At 53.9% G+C, this 12,755-nt stretch overlaps 1 protein-coding gene across 2 annotated transcripts; it reads left to right on the top strand.

Annotated features, from left to right (window-relative positions):
* Positions 1-3,116: 3,116 nt before the first annotated feature.
* Positions 3,117-11,188, top strand: Serpinh1 (serpin family H member 1). Of its 2 annotated transcripts, XM_004632513.3 has the most exons (6): positions 3,405-3,633; positions 4,401-4,444; positions 6,968-7,623; positions 9,142-9,240; positions 9,324-9,556; positions 10,263-11,188. In XM_004632513.3, exons 3-6 carry the CDS (start codon positions 7,002-7,004, stop codon positions 10,563-10,565), a joined length of 1,257 nt encoding a protein of 418 aa, XP_004632570.1. In that variant the 5' UTR covers positions 3,405-3,633; positions 4,401-4,444; positions 6,968-7,001; the 3' UTR covers positions 10,566-11,188. The 2 variants fall into 2 exon arrangements, with proteins under 2 accessions (XP_023572430.1, XP_004632570.1); XM_023716662.1 differs by lacking the exons at positions 3,405-3,633; positions 4,401-4,444 and adding an exon at positions 3,117-3,269.
* Positions 11,189-12,755: the final 1,567 nt, after the last annotated feature.

The following is a 12,755-nucleotide window of genomic DNA, read 5'->3' as shown; positions in this document are numbered from 1 at the left end:
CAAGTACAGGGTGGTGGGAATGCATCTGCAGGCTCTGGAAGATCCAAACAAGAAAGGCTTGAAACTTTCTGGGCATTTCTGAGCTCCCATCCCCTTCTAACTGATTACTTTTTCCAGAAAGCAGGGCCTGGAATGTGGGGGAAGGGCCACACTCAGCTGCCTGGGCTGGGCTCCGGGCTAAGAATAATGTGCCGAAGGCTCTCCACATTTTTGCTGATGCTGGAAATTTAAAGGAGCCGTGGCTTTTCTTTCCTTGGGGAGGCCGCACTTGGAGAGCCGTAGACTGAGCCTGCACTTGTACTGCTTACTCCCTGGATAGCTATTTACTAAATGCCCCCATGAGCCTGGCCCTGGGCTAGGAGCTGGGAACTCAGGGCTAAGCCCACCTTCCACATTGTCCAGCAAGGACGGACAATCCCAGGGGACAATGCTGCCTGGTACGCCATGGTGGGGGGTAGGGAGTCCGTCTGGTGAGCTACACCAGGGCTCTGGGAGCTGAGAGAAAGCTCAGACTCAGCTGCTTTCTCTGGCCTCAGCTTTCCTGTATGAAAGTGGGGGCCAGGGGCCAGGGAGATAGCTCAGTACAATAAGCGCTTGCCTGGCAAACACAAGGGTCTGAGTTTAATCCCTGGTTCTGAAAAAAAAAAAAAAGAAAAGAAAAAGAAAAAAAGAAAGTGGGGGACACTGGTCCCCTCTGTTCTTCACCTTCTAGGGTTTTTTTTTTTTTCTATACTGGGAATGGAATTCAGGATCTTGTGCTTGCTAGGCAGGCACTGTGCCTCTGAGCTATATCTCCTGCCCTGACTTTCTAAAGCTCTAACACAAACCTGTTTACTTCTCTGCAAAACAGTAAATTCGTAGCCCTCTCAGCTTCCTCGGCAAAAGTTGGGAGGACTAAGAGAGTTGAGAGATCTAACAGTACACTGGAAGAAAAGTACTTGTGGGATTTGGCCTCTAAACCGGTTGGAAACCAAGGCTAACCTCTCCCACACTGCAGCAGCTCTGACCGGCCCTCTTAAGCTACAAGGAGGCTCAAAGTGAGGATGGGGAGAAGGGTGGAATCTGGCCCAGGACCTGGGCAGTGACCTTACATAGCAAGGATTTATCTGTAAAAGCAATACACAAACTGGGGGAGGGGAGGGATGCAGGTCTGTAACTCCAGAATTTAGGGAGGCTGAGGCAGCAGGTTTGCAAAGTTTGAATACCCCAGACAATTTAGGGAGACCCTGTCTTTAGGTAGGAAAGGCTGGGGATGTAGTTCATTGGTGGAGTGCCCCACACCCCATTTGATCCCTGGTAGCATGCACACAGAGGAGGACACAATGGCAGTCTCACAAGTATGCAAGAACCACCACAAGGGTATGGACACTACCACTACTAATGGTCAAGCTTCTCCCCAGAGCACTGTGGTGCTTCTCAAGACAGTATGGTCCTTGCTCTAAAGGTCCTGCAACTGATTTTTTAAAAAATTTTTCATTTATGTGTGTGTGTGTGTGTGTGTGTGTGTGTGTGTGTGTGTGTGGCCAGCTCAGCCCACCAGGGGGCAGCTGGCTGGCATATGGTGCTGGGGGATTGAACCTTGGTCCCTGATGCTTTGCTAAGCTTGTTCTAAGTAGGTGCTTTAGACCACTGAGCCATCTCACCAGCCCCTGCAACTAATATTCTAATGGGCTCTTTACTTAGGAATTGATGAAGCTTCAAGTGTTAGGTCAGCATATTCTCTGACGGTCCGTTTAGGATTTAAGTAATCTCTCATTCCGGATTCAGACCTTCTGGGATCTGAGATTTCCCATAGTCCTTATAATTAGTAGTCTGAGTAGTGGCAGACTGAGAAGTTTAGTCACCAGGCTGGGGTGGTGGAATTCCCACCCCTGCAACTGACTGAGATGCCAGAACCCAGAGGATTCATTTGCTGGGTGCTGGGACCGATTTGCTCCCCAGGATCCAGTCAGGCTTAGCACAGTCTGCTGATTGGATGAATGAACAAGTGAATGAAGGATCTCTCCAACCTGTCCTTGCTCCATACTGTGCCCACCTTGTATTGATCATTTCACTGTTGAAGATAGGAGGGGGTGTCCCTAAGCAATCCACCTTCCGGAGTTCTCTATGAATATGCACAGCGCTGTCATGGGACTTGTCCAGAGCTCAGCTGTACCATCAGCCTCTAGAACAATAAGGAATACACCCCTACCCCACCCCCACTGAGTTCAGAGCAGGGGTGGGATGGGGCAGGGATGCCCAATTTGAGGGAGAAGGGGAGAGGAGAAGGGAACTGGAGGAGGAATCCAGGAATGACTCATCACTACATTTCAGTCAAGGTCACTGAGGCCCAAAAAGTGAAGGTCACTGGTCTGAATCACAGAACAGAGCACTTCATATATAGCCAGGGTTTCCTTCCTGTGCACCTCTCCCAGCCCAACCCCTATCCCTGACATTCCCTGGTGTCTGCAGCCCTAATACATGGTGATGCCGGCTTTCAGGGGTGAGGGCTGGTTCTGCATCTGGCCCAAACTCTCTTTCTCAGGGTCATCACTGGTCTAATTCAACTGAGGGTGAGGTTTGTAGTGACCCATTCCTCACTCCCATCCCAGACTGGACAAGGATACTGACTCCTAGATTTGCCCACCTCCTCTGAGAAAAGGAGAGGACTGAGGAGAGGGTATGGGAAACCCAGTTAAGCTTCAGCCAGAAAATGGTGGAGATTTGTGAACGGGAGTGGAGGATGCTGATGTCCTTAAGACAGAGCAAGGAAAGGCGTGCCAGAAGTGTGCCCCCAGGAGTGGGTTGACTTGCACAGAGGTCTGGGCAGGGGTGTATGCTGTACATAGGAACACTGTGTCCTCTCCTCGCAATACCTCCAGGACAGCGGGGTACCGAGGCTCCGTTGAATTAAAAGATGCCTGTGCACCCTGGGAAGGACTAGTTGGTCCCACTGGTTAGTCCCACCGCAGCCAGCCCCGTCCTTGAAATTGGGGCAGTAGGACCCAGGGACGGGAGTGCAAGCAGAGGGGCGGGAGTCGGGGCGGGAGTCGGGGCGGGAGTCGGGGCGGGGCGGCTTGGGGGAGGAAGTCCTTGGCTCTTTTTTTTTTTTTTTTTTTCTTTTTTCGCAGAGCTGGGGCGCCCTCCGGAAGCCTTTCCAACTTTCCAGAAGTTTCTCGGGTCGGGCAAGAGTGGGTGGGGAGATCCATATATAGAACCCGAGCAGGGCCAGCAGACGGAGAGTAGAGGCTCGTCCGGAGCTCCAGAGAGTGGCTGGCGTGGGGGTTCAGGTGAGGGGCTGGGGCAGCCTGGGGGCGGCCGGCGTGTGAGTCTGGCCGATGACCCCAGGAGGGGTTAGGGCCCATAAACTGGAGTCCTCGCTTTGGGGAGCAGTTGGGGGGGGTGTTCAGCATCGGGGCTCTGGACGGTGATGGAGTCTGAGGACCGGGACCGAGAGCAGGCCCCAGCGAGAGTCTGGGTGGTGGAGCGGCTGCAGAAAGTGCAGAGCCCCTAGAAGTTAAGCAAAAGGCTGGTGCTGGCGGAGAACGCCGGGCAGGGGCAGGGCCTGGGCCGGCCAGCTTTGCGCTTGGAGCTGGAGGCCCACTGATGGATTGGTGTCCCGGCCTCTGGACCTTGATGAGGGTCATCTGAGAGGTGAAGTCCTGCTGGCCTTTGCTGGGGTGGGCGCTTGGCTTTTTAGGTCCCTGTGCTGGGGAGACGTTTCCACTGGCTGCCTTTTTGATCTGCAGTGCCTGGCAGCTGCAGGAAGGGCTTCAGGGTCTTCAGACCCTCAAGGGTCTGCACTGCCGGGGGGAAGGGCTGGACCGGAGAGCCTCGAGTCGCCTGCTATTCTGCCCACTTACTCCTCTGTCCCTGAGGAAGCACCGTGTTAGGCCTCCCCACCTTCGGCGCAGGGAAATTCCTGAGGCTCTTGAAGTAGGCGAGCCGGAGCACTCCAGCCTCGCCCGAAGACCGGGCCCCTCCTCTTCCCGGGTTTCCTGCTGGGCTGCAGGGCCCAGCGGGAGATCTGGGGGAAAACTGGGGGCTTTGGCTGCCTGGAAGTTTGATTGGGACCACGCCCTCCTGCTTTCAGATGGTTCCTGTGCCCATCCCCCCTTCCTGTCCCCTCTTTTGTCTCTGCTCCGTAGGATTCCCGGCGGAGATTTTTGTGTGTTCTAGTTGTGTAACAGGACACCACACGCCGCGCTCTGGGGGGCTCTGAGTTCCTTCTTGCTTGTCCCTGTGGGACGGCGGTGAACCCAGCCTGGGGCTTGGTTTCTCCCACTGGACCAACTGAAATTTGGCTTCCCACGACCCAGTAGATCCGGAGATGGGTGCCGCTTGGGGGCTGGTCCTGGCAAGCCCCTGCTCCCCGCCTTCTCTGGGGTTCCTAGCCTCCTTATTTTTCTCTTTTCTTTCAGAATGAAAAAGGCAGGCATTGACTATCCTCTGAGGCAGTTTCAAGGTACTTTAGACTCCTCGAGTGTTGGAGACCCGGGTGGTCCCAGCACCGCCTCTCCTTACAACTTAGCTCAGTCCAGCTCTGTCAAGTAACCTTCTGTGTTTCTTCCTGAGGCTGTACATATCTCACTTGAGCCTTAGGGCTGGCATTTCCCCCTGGCAAGATGGGCTGGGCTGCAGGAGGCCGCCTGGCTTGCTGAGACTTGTCATTCCCATCTCAGAAGCAGGGCCTTGCCTTTCCCTTCAGAGACAGAAGTGCAGAAGCAAAACAGGCCAGGGAGGTTCCTGGAGTCCCTAGAAAATCCGTGGCACCTTTAGAACCTGAGTCCAGGCTTCTTGACTCCCAGCCTGGACGCCCCCCTCTGCTGGCCTAGAGATAATTCAGCCTCCTGCCTGCCACGTCACCATCCCAGGGAGCAAGAGCTGCTAGGCTGTCAGAGAAACCCAAACTAGTCATCTGGAGCCTTTTTGGGAAGCCCCTCCCAGCCTTTGAGGTTCTGGTGGCTGGGGGCAGGGGCTGTCGAGATGGTGGCTGCCACGTGGCAGCCTGGTTCCTTCACTGCCCTGTAAGGAAGGCTGTGCCTGTGGCTTCTTCAGCCTGCCTGAGCTCTACCACTGATTGTCTGGATTAGAGACAGCCTTTTAGAACTGTGGCCATATGCCTATTGCCTAAATGGTGTGGTCACTTTGCCTTTGCAGCCCGTGGTCTGGTGGGGAAGGAGCCAGCGCCAGGAAGGGAGTGAGCGGGGACCTCCTGGGTCTCGGGACCCTCATCTCCTTGAGCCTCTTCTCTGCACTGCACCTTCAAGGGCCTGGGGAGGGCAGCAGTGCAGGGAGGTGAAAGGTCCTGTCTTACAGGACACCAGCTGTAGAATCTTCCAGGAGTCCAGTGCTGTCCCTCAGCAGGCAGAGTCCCCAGGATTTCCCACCAGGATTTTGATTTTTTTTTTTTTTTTTTTTTTTTTTTTTTTTTCTTTTCAGAACCAGGGATTGAACTCAGGCCCTTGCGCTTGCCAGGGAAGCGCTTATCCCACTGAGCCATCTCCTCAGCCCCAGGATTTTGAATTTTCAGTTTTTCTTGTGGAGCATAAGGCCATGAATTTGGCCTCCCAGAGCAGTGGAGTCTGGGCTTCCACCAGGACTTTTCCTTCTGTCTAGTCCTGTCCTTTTCCTGCAGCATGAAGAAGAGAGGGAGAAAACAAGGCAACCTTGAGACCAGAGAGCAGACTGCCTGTGTGGCAGTGGGTGTAAGACACAGGACAGAGTAGGCACTAGGGTGGCTGCAACTTCCAGAAGGGTGAACCCAACGTCTGAGCAGCTGTGGTGATGGGGGCAGGGGCCATTCTTCTGTAGAACCGTGACTCCTCTCCAGGATCCTGACCAAGCTGCTCTCAGGAAGCCCCTGTCCCCTCCTGTTGTCCTGGGATTTCCCTTTTGGTCCAGGGCCTGAGCACGGATGTGCAAATTAAATCCTTAGGCACAGAGACCCTTGGAGCTTGCCAAAGGAAGACTGCAGTGCACAGCCAGTGAATGGGACACACACACACACACACACACACAACAGCGCGTGCGATCACCCTAGGGGCAGAGGAGTGGAGCCTCTGAGCTCTCCCAATTAATGAGTGACTCATTAACATCCCAGAACCGTATGAGAGATGTGTGTTGGGGGTGGGGGGGTGGGGTGGGGCACATGCCTGTGGGCGTGTCCTAAGTGACATCCTTTGCTTGCGCACCTGGGATTCCTGCACACCTCAGCTCAGCTGAGGCTTTTTCTCATTGGAGAAGGGCTCCAAAGGTTGTGCGAGATCAGAGCTGAACTCTGTATAACAGATGAGGACACCTGGCCTGGCCAAGTGGCCAACCAGATTATTGAGGCCTGGAGGCCACACCCTACTTAGGGCCCAAACAGATTTATTTTTTTATTTTTTATTTGTTTTATTTATTTATTTGTGTGTGTGTGTGTGTGTGTGTGTGTGTGGCCAGCTTAGCCCACCAGGTGGCGGGGCATGTGCTGGGGGATTGAACCCGCGGTCCCTTTGTTTTTTTTTTTTTAATATTTATTTTTATTTATTACATTTATTTATTGTGTGTGTGTGTGTGTGTGTGTGTGTGTGTGGCCAGCTCAGCCCACCAGGGGGCGGGTCTGGCTGGCATGTGGTGCTGGGGATCGAACCGCGGTCCCTGTGCTTGCCAAGCTTGTTTCAAGTAGGTGCTTTAGACCACTGAGCCATCTCTCCAGCCCTGGTCCCTTTGTTTTTGCTAAGCTTGTTCTAAGTAGGTGCTTTAGACCACTGAGCCATCTCACCAGCCCCCAAACAGATTTAAACAGCCAAGTAAGTGTAAGTGTTGCATGTGCGCAGGGTGATCTGCTGGGAACCCTGCTTTCATTAGGGAGCCTGGGCAGTCCTGAGTTATGCCTGCACCTCCAGAGCTCTGTGCTCTTGCAGGGGATTTGGTGGCAGCCAGAAGGTAGGAGTTGGTGGCTGGAGAGGAAGGCACATTCAGGGCCGCTCTGTTCCTATTACAGGTCCCGTGTGGTGCTCACAGCTCACCTCCACGCCATGCGCTACCTCCTGCTACTTGGTACCTTTGGCCTCCTGGCAGCGGCCCTGGCGGCCGAGGTGAAGAAACCTGCAGCCGCGGCCGCTCCTGGCACAGCAGAGAAGCTGAGCCCCAAGGCGGCCACACTGGCTGAGCGCAGTGCCGGCTTGGCCTTCAGCCTGTACCAGGCCATGGCCAAGGACCAGGCGGTAGAAAACATCTTGCTGTCCCCGGTGGTGGTGGCCTCCTCGCTGGGGCTGGTGTCACTAGGGGGCAAGGCAGCCACCGCGTCACAGGCCAAGGCGGTGCTGAGCGCGGAGCAGCTGCGCGACGAGGAGGTGCACGCGGGCCTGGGCGAGCTGCTGCGGTCACTTAGCAACTCGACCGCACGCAACGTGACCTGGAAGCTGGGCAGCCGCCTGTATGGCCCCAGCTCGGTGAGCTTCGCGGACGACTTTGTGCGCAGCAGCAAGCAGCACTACAACTGCGAGCACTCCAAGATCAACTTCCGGGACAAGCGCAGCGCCCTGCAGTCCATCAATGAGTGGGCAGCGCAGACCACCGACGGCAAGCTGCCCGAGGTCACCAAGGATGTGGAGCGCACTGACGGCGCCCTGCTGGTCAATGCCATGTTCTTCAAGCGTGAGTCCAAGACCGGGCAGGTCTCTTTTCTCAGGATCCCTTAAACCTTTCCCATATTGAATTCTTCACTGTTCTTATTAAATACAACAGCCTTCAGAGGGAGGACTGGTACTAAATCCTTTGTACACCCTAGAAGCTAGCTACAGAGGTAACCAGATGTTTGAAGGAACGGAGCAGGGATCCAAGCCCTCTGAGTAATTATAGAAGAGGTGCTCCTAACTGCCATAATTCATCAAATCAAAGTACTGTTGCTTGTGTGTGCTGGAATTGGTAAAATCCATTGGTCAGTTCTGCCACAGCAGAGAGCTGGAGAAAGCCCCCTGTTTCTTATAGTAGCACCTGGGGCAGGTAGCCTAACCCTCATTTCACAGGGAAGGAAGCCGAAGCTCACTTAGCACAGTAAGTTCAGGACTGAGGCCCAGTGCATCAGAATTGAACTGCAGACTGTATCTGAGTTGGTGCATGTGCTCAGAACCCGTGTGGCTGGTACTGCTCTCACACTGCTGTGAGGGTTACATGACTTGTTTTACAAATGTGGCCAAACTAAGAGAGGGAGAAGGTTTGACAGCCAGTCAGCAGCTGGGTCTGAATCGAAATGCTTGTCTAATTGGGACGGGACCAAGACCACTGCCACACATACGTTGTTTTTGGTCATCTTTGTGGCCGCAGAAGCCGAACTTGCAGAGAAGAATGAAAGGTGGTCGTAGGGAGCTCCAAGCCCAGGGGACACACGCCTCTCACCATGTCAAGTAGAAAGCCTAGCTCTGTGTGTTTCTCCAGCATGTAACATGTACTGCCCAGGTAATGGACACAGAGGTGGCCGAGCTGAGATAGAATGAATTCCTTGTCCTGTGGGACAGCTGGGCAGTGGCTAAGAGCATAGCACCTCAGACAGTGGATTAGAGCGCCTGCTTAGGCAGATGCAGGGACCGTGGTTCCATCCCTCGCATGCTGTGCTGGCCCTTCCTCCGGGGTGCACTGAGATGGCAACTGAGACTGGGCATGGTGGTGAGCCTCTGTAATCCCAGCACGGGCCGGGGATGTAGCTCAGTGGTGCAGCACCTGCCTAGCAAGCACCAGGCCCAGAGTTCGATTCCCGGTACCAAAAAAGAAAATAGTAAAAATAAAACCAAAAAAGGTTCCTTTAGGGGCCAGAGAGATAGCTCAGTAGAATAAGCACTTGCCTGGCAAGCGCAGGGTCCTGAGTTCAATCTCCGGTAGCGCAAAAAAAAAAAAAAAAAAAAAAAAAAAATCCCAGCACTTGGGAGTCCAATCTGTGTAGTGCAGTGAGATCCTGTGGACCCTGTATTAAATACACTTTAAAAAAAAGATAGCATGTCCTCAGGGAACGTGTGGTCCGAGGGGCTGGGTGCTTGGCGGTGGCACCTACAACCCAACCCCAGAGAATGGTGCTAAGACCTGTGGCAGAGATGAATGCAGGTGTGCAGTTAGGGTGTTTCTCGGCTGGGCTTGTATCTGGAGACATAACTCTTAACTCAGTGCTCTGTCCCCATACAGCGCACTGGGATGAGAAGTTCCACCACAAAATGGTGGACAACCGTGGCTTCATGGTGACTCGTTCCTATACTGTGGGAGTTACGATGATGCATCGGACAGGTAGGTGCCTTGCAGAGCAGGGGGCCAGGGTGGGGTTCCCATATGCCCCCCAGTGTACCCAGTGTCCCCTGCTCTCTGCCTAGGCCTCTATAACTACTATGACGACGAGAAGGAAAAGGTGCAGATCCTGGAGATGCCCCTGGCCCACAAGCTCTCCAGCCTCGTCATTCTCATGCCCCACCACGTGGAGCCCCTCGAGCGCCTCGAGAAGCTGCTAACTAAGGAGCAGCTAAAGGTCTGGCTGGGGAAGATGCAGAAGAAAGCTGTCGCCATCTCCCTGCCCAAGGGTGTAGTGGAGGTGACCCACGACCTGCAGGTGAGGCGTCCATACCCCTCCTCTCTCTGCTGGGGGGGACGCTGGATGACCGGTGTGGGCCCTGCCCTTAGGCAGATGGTAACAGCAGTAGCTAACTACAGTGGGACACGGGTGTCCTCGGCAGCCTCCTAAGCACTCCATATGTGTTAATTCTCCTAATCAAAACAGCTTCATTAGGGACAATTATAAACTAGTTGGCAGATGAGAAAACCGAGGTTTAGAAAGGTCAGGTAAGTTCCCTAACGTCACTCAGCCAGTGACTGGAACATCTTGCCTTTAAGTCATCCTTAGTCACCGCTGTTATTCACCAGTGCTAAGAAGACTGGTACCAGGGAGTCACTTACGGTGGCCTGGAGCTTGGCACATGTGCTCAGGGAAGCTCCGCCTCATACCACCCTGGGTGCTGGGTAGAGACTCAGAGAGGACAGTGACTCCCTACAGACCCCCTGGCATGAAGTATGCTTGAGGGAAGCCTGGGATTGTAGGGCAGGCAGGGATGGATTCTGGCTTGGTTTGCTGGGTCTCTACTTTGTCCCCTGTGAAGCCCAAGTAAAGCCCTTGAGGGTCGTGGTGAGTGAGGAGAGCAGTGTGCTCCACACACAGTATGTGGGCAGGGAGGAGCTGCGCCTGTGCAGGAGCAGTCAGGGTAGTGGGGGAAGGAGGTGAGGAGGAGAGCTGTGACCTCACCTGACGTCTGGTCCCACAGAAACACCTGGCTGGGCTGGGGCTAACGGAGGCCATCGACAAGAACAAGGCAGACTTGTCGCGCATGTCAGGGAAGAAGGACCTGTACCTGGCCAGCGTGTTCCACGCCACCGCCTTCGAGTGGGACACAGAGGGCAATCCCTTTGACCAGGACATCTATGGGCGGGAGGAGCTGCGCAGTCCCAAGCTGTTCTATGCTGACCACCCCTTCATCTTCCTCGTTCGAGACACCCAGAGCAGCTCCCTGCTGTTCATTGGGCGCCTGGTGAGGCCCAAGGGTGACAAGATGCGAGACGAATTATAGGGCCCTGGAGTATGAGGCAACCTGAAGGCTCCTGAGACACATGGGTGCTACTGGGGAAGGGCACCAGCCTTGGGTATTTTATGGGTGGGGGTGGAAAAAGGACCAGGGTTCCCATGTGTCCCAGTGGACTTGCCCAGCTAGAGTCCACTCCACATGGATATGAGTCCCCAGAAGCCATGATGCTGAGCCCAGACACCTGTGCCATGATCCTGTTCTGTCCTCACAGTCCGAGGTCCACCCTCCTCACCCAGCCAGTCATTGTTCCTATTTATACCAGGTGCTTCCAAATCTGTGAGACCATTGAGCTGGGGCTCTTGGCTCCCCAGACCTCTCCCAGCTTCCCACAACTGAAATAGGTGCTGTTGCCCCTGGGACCAGACACCCCCAGGACGGCTTTAGTCCCAGTACAGGGATGGGAAATTGGCTTGAAGCAGGGGCTCCTGGGCAGACCCTGGTTAAGAATTGTTACATGGAACATCAAGGGGATGAATGTTTTGTGTTTGCCTTTTTTTTTTTTTTTAGTTTTTCAAAGATGGGAAGGGGAATGTGAACCTTTGTTGCTGTCAAAATGAGAACTTATTTGTACAAGCATTTTTTTCAATAAAACTTTTCCATTGAAAGATTGCTGGAGCATGGAAGAAGATTGGGGGAGGAGATAGATGCCCACATCATTTGTCCCAGGAGACAAAATCTTCAGTGTGATAGCCCACACGAGGCCCTGTAATGCTGGTGGATTAACTGCAGACTGGTGTGGGCTTGGCTCAGGGGCTGGTCCCCAGGGACATAGCCCTGGCAGCTCCAGGTGACTGTCCTGACCCCCAGCCTGGGCACCCTGATCCTGCGACCCTGGTCTCCACCCTCTGGGCTTGCAGTGTGAGCTGACCTCTTCCTGCCACATTTTAAACTTGGTCTCTCCTTACCATGTTGCCTGCCTTTGGGCTTTGGAGATCACAAATTTATTGGCATCCTTGCTCTCTGGAGGTTCCGGGGTTTGTGGCAGGGGTGGGGAAGCACCCAACTCTCCCTTCAGGCACTGTCGTTGTCCTTAAAGTTCCAGATACCATTGCTCAGGAAGAAAGAGGGATGCACCAGACAGGATCTGGGCCAGTGAGGCAGAGAAGACCGTATTTGAGTTCAGTCTTTGCTGCGTGCAGGCTGTGTGATCTTGGGCAGTTCATTTCCCCTCTGGCCACTTTATTTTCCTTGTTAACAGCTATGCCCTAGAGGTCATTGGTCTAGGGAAGGACTTCCTATCTGCTGAGGCAATTTGGTGGAGTCCCCCAAGACTTGGATGGGGTTGCATATGGGCCAACTGAGTCCCTTTATCACCCCTTTGGAGTTTTACCAAAACTGGTCCAGAGTCCATATCTATACTGTGCGGTGGACTCAGTAAATGATCTCTACCCTTGAGGGGCTTTATCTAGAGTAGTGTGGTCAGTATGCTTGGGACCCACTGTGCTGCCGTTGTCTGGATCACTCTGAGGTCACGCAAGAGGTGCTTGCTCCCCTGCCTCAGGGCTGTTACGCGAGCTGTTCCTTTAACCTGGCAAGCAGCTCATGTAGATCTTGACAGGGCTGGTGTTTGTCATCCTGGACTCCTGTCATCTCAGACCTTCTCTTACCACCCAATGGAACAAGCCCCTCTCCCAATTCAGCTTCTTTATTTTCCTTGTCTTTTTTTTTTTTTTTTTTTTTTTTTTTTTTTTTTAGTACTGGGGATAGAACTCAGGACCTTGCACTTGCCAGGCAGGTGCTTATGTCACTGAGCAGTCTCCGCAGCCCTTTTCCTTGCTTTTTAGCCCTATGACATTATCCACACCATTTACTCTTGGCCTTCTCTGTCTGCCTCCCTGCTGAAAAGGACTGCAGCGTGCGAATAGGGACCATGCTGGTTCATAGCCGTCTGTCCTGCAGATGGACTGGGCACCATACAGGTACAGGGCACTGGAACATTTGTTGAGAATGTGAAAGGGCTGCTGCTGAAGGACAGGTTTCAGGAGTCCGGAGGAGGAGGGGAGGCTTCCAGAGAAATCACAGGCGGGCTGCCTTGAAGGTGAGTGGGCATTTCTCTGTCAGAATAAGGATTTTTTTCTCCCTGAAAGAAGCTCTCCCTGTGTAGCACAGGTTGGCATTGAACCTTTGGCGACTCTCTGGTCTCAGCCTCCCAAGTGCTGGGATTATAGCCGGCAC

This window comes from Octodon degus, unplaced genomic scaffold (genome assembly GCF_000260255.1).
Source record: "Octodon degus isolate 3935 unplaced genomic scaffold, OctDeg1.0 scaffold00049, whole genome shotgun sequence".
NCBI classification, from domain to species: Eukaryota; Metazoa; Chordata; class Mammalia; order Rodentia; family Octodontidae; genus Octodon; species Octodon degus.
The sequence above is the reverse complement of the archived record's forward strand: the minus strand, read 5'-3'. Positions and strand labels throughout refer to the sequence as shown.